The sequence below is a fragment of the Chamaea fasciata genome, unplaced genomic scaffold, assembly GCF_029207755.1.
Source record: "Chamaea fasciata isolate MVZ Bird 193981 ecotype frontalis unplaced genomic scaffold, bChaFas1.0.hap1 SCAF_1, whole genome shotgun sequence".
NCBI lineage: Eukaryota > Metazoa > Chordata > Aves > Passeriformes > Sylviidae > Chamaea > Chamaea fasciata.
The window spans coordinates 47,474,440-47,486,285 of NW_027094086.1; the positions used below are offsets into that span (position 1 = coordinate 47,474,440).

General features: G+C 39.9%; 1 protein-coding gene across 4 annotated transcripts in view; it reads left to right on the forward strand.

The window, feature by feature from the left end:
• TMEM241 (transmembrane protein 241) overlaps nt 1-9,935 on the forward strand; it is a 55,662-nt gene extending 45,727 nt beyond the window's left edge. For 3 of the 4 annotated variants that reach the window (XM_066182487.1, XM_066182498.1, XM_066182493.1), the window contains 2 exons: nt 5,755-5,819; nt 9,233-9,935. In XM_066182487.1, coding sequence (XP_066038584.1) covers nt 5,755-5,819; nt 9,233-9,293 — 126 coding nt within the window. In that variant the 3' untranslated portion in view covers nt 9,294-9,935. Of the gene's footprint in view, nt 1-4,357; nt 4,485-5,754; nt 5,820-9,232 lie in introns of all 4 variants that reach the window. The other variant, XR_010720701.1, reaches the window with a different exon arrangement.
• Nucleotides 9,936-11,846: the final 1,911 nt, after the last annotated feature.

An 11,846-nucleotide genomic window follows, 5' to 3' on the forward strand; every position in this document is an offset into this window, starting at 1 on the left:
GAAATCTGGGAAATTATTTCAGTGGCTCTCCCTCAAGAAAAGAAGTATGTGCTGTTATTGATGTTTGCCTACTGTAATTTTTATCTTTTTGGTAGAACTGGATTATCTTGGTGTAGCTGTTTTCAGTGGCATTAACAATGATCCATTTCCCTGGTGATTTTTGATGATTATCTTAGCAGCTGGTTAAACCACGCAGAAGAGGGACAAAACAAATATTATGTCTATAAAAAGCTTCATATTAACTCTGACAGTAGAATGAAAACAAAGGTTACCTACATCAGAATCTTTTTCCTGATATTTTGAGAAGATGACCCAATGGTAAATAGAATTATTTATTTTGAACAGTGAGTGAACTTGATGAGCTGTTTCAAAACAGTCTCTTTGGAAAAAATATGTTTTTTGTAAGGACAGAGGTTTTGGCAGTTTGGGGAAGTGAAGTTACAAGGATTGGCTCTGTGTACACAAACTAAAGAAAACTTTTGTAAAGTATTCTGTGTTCACTTCACAGTGAGAACTATGACATTTAACTTCTTAGCAGTTTAAAAGTTTCAGAGAAAACATAGTTTTATATGGAATGGACAAGTAGAGTTGTAATATTAACAAATTATTGTCATGTCAGAACTAAATCCCCACCATATCTTTCCATTCCAGATAGAAAGATTAAATCAGAATCTAAATTTTGAAAATGTTCTCATCTGTGTTCTTGGCTATATAAACAACATGTTCCTGAACAACTCAGAAATGCTAGATATTCAAGATCTACAGTACATCCAGCTTCTGCAGCCTGAAATCTTTCTCTGAAGTAAAGTCAGGGATGAAAGAGATCCATGATAGCTTGATCAAGAATGACACTTTCATCTGGCCAATGATGTCTGGTTTGAACCAGTCGAGATTGGACACTCCATAGGCTGTGGTATAACCACAGCTGGTCAGTGGAGAAGGCAAGGCAGCATAGGATGCAGAGTTCCACATTCCTCTATCTCCTGGATACAAATTTGTGCATTGCCAAGGACCAAGAACCCTTAGGATGCCATCTCCTGTCTTCAAGCCACACACCACACTTATCAGAGTTTTCTGATGTTATATGTTAAAGAAAAACATCTATCAAGGAAGCTGTCTCAATAGTTATCTAGCCTGTTCTTAAGGTCTACAGCAATAAATTCTCCAGTCTTTACTTTTTATTTTGTTATCTGTAAACTAAATTAATCTCTTATTCTGAAAATAAATTAAATTTCCCCCCTACTTAAAACAACATTGATGAGACAAATTTTACTCTTTCTTTGGAAATTTTTTCTTATCTGACCATAAAGTGATAGGGAGAAAGGAGGAAAGCACTCATGTCACGAGTTGTGCAGTGGTCCGTCTATCAAAGTTCCTTGGGAACTCTTTAAAGCTGGTGGTAACTGTGCCTCCCTCCACTTGGGAATCACTAAAGCAGATTTGGAAAAGGTGGACGTATCGGAGCACAGTTTTTCCTATGCCTATTTTTTTTCCTGTGAAAAGGTGATTTTATGTGCTGGATTTGTCCCTACTGTGCAACAAGTTCTCCTACGCATTGGGATATCTCTGCTTCATGGATCTTAGTCTGTTACCCAGCATTTCAACGATTCCATTGTTTTTCTAGCTGCCAATAATTCAGCCTGGTAAGGCGCAAACTCTGGAGCTCTGGAATTGAATGAATCTCTTTGAATCCTGAAGCTGAGTGCTGTGTTGTCCTTGATAGGAGCTTGTTAAATGTAAATGGCCACGTAAGCAGTGTGTGGAATGTTTTGTGGCACCTTAGCCTGTCTCTGCTTCCCAGAATAATGGGGACACCTGAAGTTTTCATCTTTTATGTGGGGCCTGAATTTGGGAATCTCCTGTAACCAGTAAGTTTGAAACCTCTTGCTGGATGAGTTGCTCTCTGTTTTTCCTCCTGGTTCCTGTTCAGCCCTTGCACTAGAGTGTTTATGTGAAGAATACCAGAGTATTTATGTGTTTTGTTACCTGACTATTCAGGCCCAATCTCTTGCGTGGAGGAGATCAGCCCACTCTCCTCAGACCTTATCCCAGATAAGTATTCATTACAAGGATACACTTATTTCCTGCAATGCTGATACACATTGTAAAGAGCTAGAACTGGTTTGGGTTGAAGTAGGAAGCACAATTTGAAATGCCAAGATTTCTGATAATTTTTAAAATGACTTCTGAATAACTCAGTGATTGGGACTACAGAAACAGCTGGAATCAAGGCAAATAGGTGTTAATAAATTGTTCCTTTAAAATGGGTCTTGTTTTTACAGTACAATTGAATGACACAATAAACTTAGACTGATTTATTTTAAGTAAAAATCCTGAGGGGAGGCTGTTTTGGGTTTGTTTTTTTTGATTTGATTTTTCATGCAAGGAAGGGTTGGAAATAATTTCTCAGGAAAAATTTCAGCTCACATGGAAATGTTTTGTTAAGTTATGCTACGCTTGAATCTTTTTCCTAATCATGGAAAGCTGTGTCAGAATTTTTAAAGAAAATTTCAGGGTATGAATGTTTTTAAGTAGCTTTTGTAATACTGACTTCTCACAGTTCCTTTAAAAGTAGGCAGAGTCCATGGAGCTATTCCTGTTTCCAAAATAGTTGGTGCTCAACCATCCAGCCTGTATAATTTGATAGAATTAGTGACTGTATCTCGAAATCTTGGGGAATTTTGTTCAAAATAGGCATATTATAGGTAGTTAAATTTTTCCTTTCCACCTCTTAAAGATTTAGCATCAAAATATATTTGGAAATCATTAACTTTAGTTTGCCCTTTAACTTGCTTTCTTTTGTCTTGAAAGCTCATTCCTTTTACTAAAGCATCTGAATGCCTAGGAGGGCAACTGTGACCTTTAATGTGAAGAAAGAGAGATTACTGCATTTAGCTCGTTGTGAATTTATTTTGTTGTTTTTGGGGGTTTTTTTAAAGCCATTCAGAACATCAGTGTAGGTGGGTTTTTTTTCAAACTAAATGTGCACTTAAAACACTTCAGATAATACTGAAATGTACTTACAGGAAAATTACCTACTCTACTGTGTCCCTAGGATTTAGATTCTTCCCCTGGAACAAATTACACTGTTAGCTTCTCTGAAAACTTGTTTTTCATTTTTAAACAGATTCTTCTTTTAGATAAACCATCAAAGGTAGACATTTTAGCAACGTGTTTTCCTTTTGGTTTGTTTGTGATTTGTTTTTTCTTTCCTTACGCACACTTACTTCATGCGCTCTTCCAACCCACATTTTGTTTGTCTTTGGCAGTGAGAAACTCTTACATAATTTCTCAAAAATACAACAGTGTTCAGCTATAATAGTCCAAAGGGCTACAGTCTGCATTTTTGCAGAGGTTTGGGATGATCACAGTAGAATGGTGTATTGTTTCTGATAGGGCCTGTTTTTGGAGGTTTTTTGAATGCCTGTTTCTCTCCTCTTGGCCTCTTCTCAAGTTTCTAATAAACAGGACTCAACAAGGAAGTGGGTGACACAACTTTAACTTGTGCCACTTCTCAAATACAGCACTTCAGTTTCTTTGAGGAGATGAGCTTAGGGGAAAGAACTCTCTGTACATACCACAGCTGCCATCCTTCGTTAGTTTCTGTTTACATGGTTGGTAATTGGTATTGTATATTTTTATGTAATAACTTAGCATTAACCTAAAATAAGCTCAGAACAGTTAATTCCACAAGCATTCACACCAGAGTAAATGAGAAATGGTTCCTTGTAGGTCAGTGCAGCTGCTGCACTGTTTGTAAGGGGAGAACCCAGCCCACTAGAACAAGATGCAAATGTACTTTAGAGAAGTGTTTTTGAACTAATGGATATTCAGCCTCACAGCTGGTTTTAGGTAAAATGCATGAAAGATTCAACACCTGATTAGTTAACTTCCACTGTTTGGAGTAGGTGTCAGATCTCTCTGGCTGCAAATAACTATGAGACAGGCCACTGAATGTGCACAGTTGCAATATGATCTGGAGTTTTGAAGCATAACTCTCTGTTTGTGACTTGTCCTTGTCCTCTGTCAGTATCTTTTGGGTATATATGATAAGTTGTATGTTTGCTTACATGTATAGCTTACAAGGCTATAGGAGCAGGTACGTAACTTTGATTTTCCCCAGGAGCAGGAGCTCACTTTTTCTATTGGCTTAGAACTGTACAGCATTGCCTGTGTTGTACACTGCTGTGGCTGGCAGTGTGAAAACACTGAAGTAAGATGAAGTTTGTATCAGGATGTGTGTCTGTGGTTGTACTGGTACCAGCAATTTGGTTGCTGAGCAGGGATGGAGTGGGTCTGCAGTCATGTGTTGTCCTGCCTGGATCAAGTCTATCTCCTGTCTCATTTCCTCTGACAGGGGCCTGGGCTATAGGCACATGGAGAGCAGTCATGGTGTGAATTATAGTAATGTCTAGGAAGAAAAAAGCCACCTGCAAGCCTGAATCTCCCTACAGTAGGAAACATCCCCAAAGAGGCCAGAGGAGGTACTCTTTGTGTAGTCCCCACTGAACACCTTTACTTCTGTGCCATTGCATGGTCTCACTGCTGCATTTAGGTTGCTGTCCCCTCTCCACCTTAACTCACAGAGTGGGACTGGAGAGAAGACACACAACCTTCTCTTCACCTTGCCACTCCTGCATGTGATCCTGCACTGATTACACTACAGGCAGATTCAGAGCCTGCCTTTTAAAATATGTCCATAACCCATGTAGCAGGTATTGACTAACACACTCTTAAGTCTAAGCTCTGGTGCACAGAATCTACTCTGAAATGACATTTGCTTCCCTACTGCACGTGTAGTAATGCTTTAACAAGTAATAGATTACATAATGAAGTTTCTGCTGTCTCCCCTGGGAGTCAGCTAGGCAAACAATGATTAGGAAATCTTAGCTGATAATTGTTTAAATGTTTTGTTTCTTAATTTCATCTTTTTCCTTGGGCAATTTTGTATTAACCTAAATAGTTCCTTTCATTCCTCAGCGCTTGTGTTTCCCAAGTTTTTGTAAACCACTACGAAGTCTTCCTTTCCCACAGGCATTGCTTATCCTAACTGTTGACTGAAAATCAATCCCCCCATCTAATGACTCTGTCACTGTTCTTTGAACTCTTTCCATTTTACATTATCCATCTGGCAGCAAAACATCCAAAACTGCACGCAGGCTGCAGATGTGGTAGCTCCATAGCTGCTGAGGCAGGGATCTGTTACAAACCATTGTATGTCAGGATTTAGCTGTTTCTGGGATCAGTACTCAGAAAATATAGTCATTTGTCTCTAGTTGCTCTGCCCAGGACACCTGGGGGTAATGAGACATTTGTAACATAAACCTACTGAAGTTGTATTGTTTCTTTTTAACCCTATACCCGGTTAATTTTTGTTTGGTTTTTATACGCCTATAAACATATTTCAAGCTCTCATCCTCCTCAGAAATATGAGGCTTTGCAAACCTGGGGTCTGACTGCTCTCCCCAGTCTGCTGTCAACAAGTAAAAGCCAGGAGGCTTCTAGGCCAAGCCAGCTAGGATATGTGACAAGGGATCCCCTGCTCTGGTTTCCTGCCCTGCTTCTGCTGTGTCCTGGGTTCTGTCAGAGTCAAAATCAAATTGTGATGTGTGACTATCATGCTATCTTCTCCAACTAAAAGAAGAAGAAGAAATGGCTGCACACATGGAAATTAAATTTCAGCCTAAGTATTTTAGTTTTCATTTGTGATATCAAAAGTTCACAAAGTGATTTTTCTTCTTTTCAATTTAACAGGTTATCACTGCTAGCTTATCACCGTTCTTCTTTGTCATGACTGCCAATGTACAAACAATTTCTTGGTAAGTGCCTACATGAGCTTTTTGCTTAACAGTAAAGATGAATTTTCACAGGGCGGTTCATGTGGAAATATTTTTAAATGTCAAGTTCTATTGCTGTCAGTATAATTTTGCATGTAAGGAGAACCAGGTGTGCAGTGATGGACGCAGTACGCTAATAGAAGAGTGTTTCTTCTGCCTCTGTGGGAGAACATTGGATGTTTGGACATTAAGCCTCACCACAATTCACTCAGCACGTTTTACAGTGAGGCAAATGGATCCAATAGGCAAATAAATGACCCATTCAAAGTCATGCTGCAATTTAGTGGCAGAACTGGAGTATAACACAGGAGTCTAGGTTTGCTGAGAGCGTATTTTTAACTAAGATGGTGCATTCAAGTTTCCCTAACACACTCTGCACTGTGAATGCATAAAATTAAACCAGAGAAAAATAATGGTAATAAACTTTTTCCAAAGCTGTATCTGGATTTTGTAATATGTGGCCACACAGTACAAATCAACTAACCTGAATTTTTTAGGTTGCAATATAAAGGATTGGGGTGCAAACTCCTTTGGTCAAAGGCAGTGTTTTTGATCTACGTTTGTATGGCACACAGTGAAAGGGAATCACAGAGCATAGCTGATGCTCCTAAATGCTTCTGCATTAAGGAATAACATCTCAATGTGGGGTTAGCCATGTGTCTCTGAGGACAGATTTGTTAATGGAAATAAAAATCTACTTACTTTTGAAAAGCTTTAAGCTTCCTTTTATCCACATGATTCATGATTCATTCAGTTTGATTGCCATCCTAAAGATTCAGCCCTGCACTGAATGGAATTAACATATCCTTTCTTCAGGTGTGATAAGAGCCTTAGAGAAATGAGAATCTCCAGTTCAGACTGGCCCCATTTACTTATAAGTGAATATGCATTCCTATCTGTATTTTAGGCACGTGTAATCTCAAATGCTAAAGCAAGTTGTTAATTTTTTTTAGGTCTAGAAAACACATGCAGCCTGTGCATCAGAGACTTAACTGGTATCGATGCACCAAAAACACTCCTAGTCTAGGCCATTAATTTGCTGCTCTTCACCATGTTTTACATGTGTTTGTGCAGGTCTGTCATGTGTGTGCTAGATTATTTGATTATACATCTGTATTCACTGACGTGCACTAAAAATTAATGTGTACCTTTATTAATGTGTGCCTCTTTTAATGTGAGCACACGGACCCATATAGTTGCACACATGCCACCTGCCCTATATGGACTGAAACTTCTATTCATGAAGAGCACATCTGTATGTTTAAAAGGTAATTTGCTTCAGCCCTTGAGCCACTGTTACACTTTGAATGTCATAATTCAAAACCAAAATGATTTATTTAATTTATTTTTTAAATTTTAATTCTGTTAGTGCTTGTGCATTGGCAGTGCCTTGGCTTATCAGCAAAGCTCTGGAAATAGTTTGTTGGATGATAACAGCTGCAAAGCATTCATGAGAACATTTATCACTGAGGATTTTAGTGTTGCTCCAGTGTAGTCATGGACAATATCATATGTTAATTTTTGAACAATGGGCAAATGCAGTTAGCTGTCACCTCACTACAAGCAGAAGCTGGAGGATTTGCCAGATGGTAAATTGAAGGTAAAAGCAAGGGTTGGCATTTAGCCATGGTTTTTGCTCTGCTTCGTCTTGAAGATATAACAATGGTATCCATTTGCCTAGTAATTTGGACTGCATGGGCAGGTGGATGCCCAAGATTTCAAATCATTCAGAAAGGGATTCTTCTTCTCTGATGTAAGATATATGATATTAAAGAACAGTTCAGATGCAGGCATCTTTTAACAGAACAAGGCTGGGCAGTTTACTGTCTTTTGTACGTAACTGCCAGTCTGATTTTTAGAACGGTGTGTCAGAGACAGGTTTATTTTTGAAAGTCTCCAAGTTAAAAATTTAGAAAACAACACATCTATAAAAACAAGAAAAAAAAATCTAAGGCTCTGTTGATTTTAGGTCTTCTGTATATAGTATTTTGGGATTTTTCTTCCTTTAGGGTAAAAAATATATTATCTAACTTTAGCTTTCAAAGGAGTTAATTCATAGGGTGTGTTTATAACTGGAGCTGAAATAAGACATGAGGTTTAACCCTCTCCAGGAAAAAAGCACTCAGAAGTTGTTACCAATTGCAGGTGACTAGACTCAGTATTTTAGACCCTTTTTGAAAAGCTTGCAGCCCTTGCAGCCTTGTGCTCCTTGTTGGTAATTCCACACCAAAGCTATTCCATGGACTGTCACAGACTGTCTGTAGCACCTATTTTCCAGGGCTGTTTACTGTGTAATTGTAGGATGTTGTGCTGTTGTTATACAATATTTTTTTCCTCTCAGGAACAAGGGCAATTATGTGGTTTTTAAAACAGCTCACCAAAGCTAAGATTTAAGTGAATGTAATGCTCTTAGACCAAAGAGCCTTCAGCTTTGCATGCTTTTTTTTCCAAGGGGAAAAAAAAAAAGAGTACTCCTAGAAATAAACTTAACAGAAGTTTGTTTTGTTTATAAAGTTCAGTAAGGAGCTTTTCTGTTTCATAAGCTAATTAAGCCATGGGGCTAAGATGAAAGGTCAGTACACTTAGCTTTGCACTGTTATAAAAGGGGAGAAGAGTGGGCATCTTACCATATTGCTGTCAGCTGTGAGAGATAACAGAGGAGGCTTGGGGATTATTAACTATTGCATGCACTGAGTGGGTTGATAGCATGTTTCAGCGAAGGTTTCTGTAAAACCATTCATCCTGACTTGGAGCCCTGCTCCTAGGCTGACTGTTGGGGAACAGCCTTAGTGCCACAGCTGTGCTGTGAGCAGCACAGGATAGAAGTGCTTGGGCCCATGTGCCTTTTTGACTGGGGCAGCTCCTTTCTCCTCACCAAGAGAGGCAAACACAGGAATTTCTACTGGCCTCACTGTGCCAATGGGATCCCCCCCGTGCAAAAAGGTTTTCCCAGGTTTCACCTTGTCCACAAAACCTAGGCTTTACATCTCCTCCTGATGTTGTCTAGTGGCAAGTTTTCAGGACAGAACACAAACAGGAATTGCAGGAGGGAATCATTAGGCTAATAAGGTTCAAACTCTCTTGCCTTCCTTTCCTGTTCTTGCTAGTGTAAGGGTGTGCAGCTATTCTTGTAACTAGGGGCAACCTTCTCCATTTAGATTCCTGTCTGTGCATTTTCCCTGAACACCACCAGCCCTAAAACACAGGAAAGGTCTTTTCTGATGAGATAATTTAAATAAGATATTTTGGGTTTCAGCATTTTCTTAGCAAGACAAATGAAAAAATCACCTGGGTTACTGTCTCTAGGTTGGAATGTGTTTAGATAAAATAATGCCTTTTTGTATCAAGTAGAAGGACTTGCGTGATGCTAAATTTGTGATATACTTTGTTTACAGCCTTGTGATCGGTGGAGTTGGAGAAGCATTGCTTGTTTACACTGAAAGGACAGGCACATAAAGAGGAACCAGATCTCACCAGCTGGAAAAGTGCTGACTTGCAGCCTAGAGACACTATCAGGAAAAAAAGTGGCAGCAGGAATGAAGAAGTGCAACTCAATGTGAGGAAAGGGATCTATTGTTTTTTTTAATTAGGAAAAGAAACTATGCTATTAATAGTGCTGGTAAGGGAGCAGCATAGTTGGCAAAGATGGTAAGGAGCCTTTGCCTCAAAGCACAAGACAAACTATATCAGATTGACGTGGTAAAGGAAAAAGGAAAAACTGCACTGTCTCATGCTGATGGCTCTGTGTGAGCACCACTCAGTAGCAGCTTCTTGCACAGGGAACTAAACTCAGGAAAAGCAGCATTCCCCACAGGATGCCCCTGGTGGGTTTTTTTTTGTTTGAAGCAGACAGCAGGTCATACCAAACAATGTCAGAGCCCAGATCCTGCCATAAATTCAAGATCTGGAAGGATGGATTTTGCCTCCAACTGTTCTGTAAACAGCAAGCTGCCACACACAGGTCTCTAGTCATCATGTTGTCTGAACTGGCACAGGGACTGAGGCCAAGGGGCTTGTGGAGATAATCCCCTTCTGGAACTGTGGCAGTTTTAAAGCTTTGCGGAAAGGGAAAATCAGCAATAAATCTCAATATCTGTAGTGATTGCTCTTTGTGATTTTTTTTCTCTCCCATTAGCTGAGATTTCTCTTGAACTCTGCCAATTTTTGTCAGCTGGAGGGGGTGGAGGGACACGTACTGTTCCCAGCAGTGGTTTGTCTCTTAAATTATTCCAAGAGGAAACAAAGAACATGAACCTTGAATGAATGTCATAAAGAGTGTAAGGAAATTAATCTCAGGAGTTCTTAAAATATTTTCACTTCTGGTTGCTTAATGACTGTTAGAAATTAGTCTTGATATATTAGAGCCTGCAATCTATGTGAAAGTAATATTAAACAATGGGTTTATATTGTGGGAAAGGTCTACATGGTAAAAGGAACTTGATTACAAAGCTTCAGTGAGGAGAGGGACTCGTCTCACATGATATTTGAGATGTAAAGTGTAGTCTCTTAACCTAAGTTGATCAAGTTTCCTTCATAGTCAATGGAAAGAGGGTTTCCCTCACAGAGATGATCCTGCTTGAATAGATTGCTGTGTTAGGAAGTGCCTGTCTCTCTGTAGATAGAAACTGGATGACTAGACAAGACACATGGTTTCTACAAGGCTACAGTTACCAGAGGCATATCTGCTTCAATCTAACAAATTCCACCAGATGGGCTTGAAACTATGGCTACATTTTAATTTCAAATAAAACACCATAAGTTAACAATGAAGGTAAATTTTACAAATTAATGCAGTCAATTTCTGTGACTGGGGAGTTTTAGATAAAGATTAGTTGGTTAAAAAAAAAAAAAAAGCTGTAGTTTGAAAGCGAACTACTCTGGACTACATTGTACCTAAGCTTATCTCAGTTTATCACAAAAAGTCTCTTTATATGGGCATTTTGTCTGTGTATGTTGGGTCCCACTCTGACTTGAGTTTGGAGTAAGCCATTTTTTTGCCAGGTGGTCAAACTCAGGTTTGGGAAGAAAGGGGGAAGAGAGGGACAAACATGAAAAAATAAGCGCCTGAACTTGATCACTACTCCTGAAACCAGCATGAGCCACATGGGAAGCTGGGCCCATACTCACTCCCAATGAGCCATGGCACAGCCAGCCATGGATCCTCATGGCATTCCACTCCGTAAATTCAGACAGTGCTGGCAGTGATGGCTGCAGCATTCTGGCTTTCCTCAGAGAACTCTCTCTGCCAGCCAGTTGTGGCAATACAGTAGGATCCTTGCTGTGCCACCTTTCTGCTGACTTTAAAGTGAATAGTGACCCTAGGAGACCTCATGGAAGAGTCCCTGCGTGATTGCCGAGGTTTTGCAATCGTAGCTGGAACCTTTGCTGTGGGAAAAGCTCATCATGTACCTCTCTTCTTGCATAACTCTCAAGGATAGGCTGCGGTCTGTTTTGTTTTTCTTCCTCTATCTTGCCTGTGCTGTTCATAGCAATGTACCAAAGCAGAACACCCATTTGCTTTCTTGCTGGTGGTCTCACTGGAAAGGCAGAGGCTAAACCAGCAGCCAGCCTTGCTGTAGCACTTTGATCAGAGGGCATCTTGGTGTGGCTGCAGGAAGCTTGTTTGGCTGCAGCAGGCTTTTAGGTTGCCTGGGCTCTGGGGTAATTCAGTCCCTGCAGATAGTGTATTAGTATCCCCCTACATAGTAAGGCAACTCCCTTTTTATTTACCTTATGTGTGTTAAACAGCACTGAACTGTTTAACCTTTGCTTGCATTTTTTGTGCCTTAGTGCAGTGTACTTGCATTTCTGAGACTCTGCTTGAGGTAAGTAAAAAGAGCAGGTTTACACTGATTGCTGCATAAGCAAATCAAAGAACCATGGTTAACAGTGGAGTTGGGCTCCTCTGTCAGACACGACTGGTTCAAAACCCTCTGAACCAACCCTGCCTGCTTCAGGTGAGGATGACCTCTGCAGAGCAGCATGAGGCTCATCAGTCTTGCTGAGAAC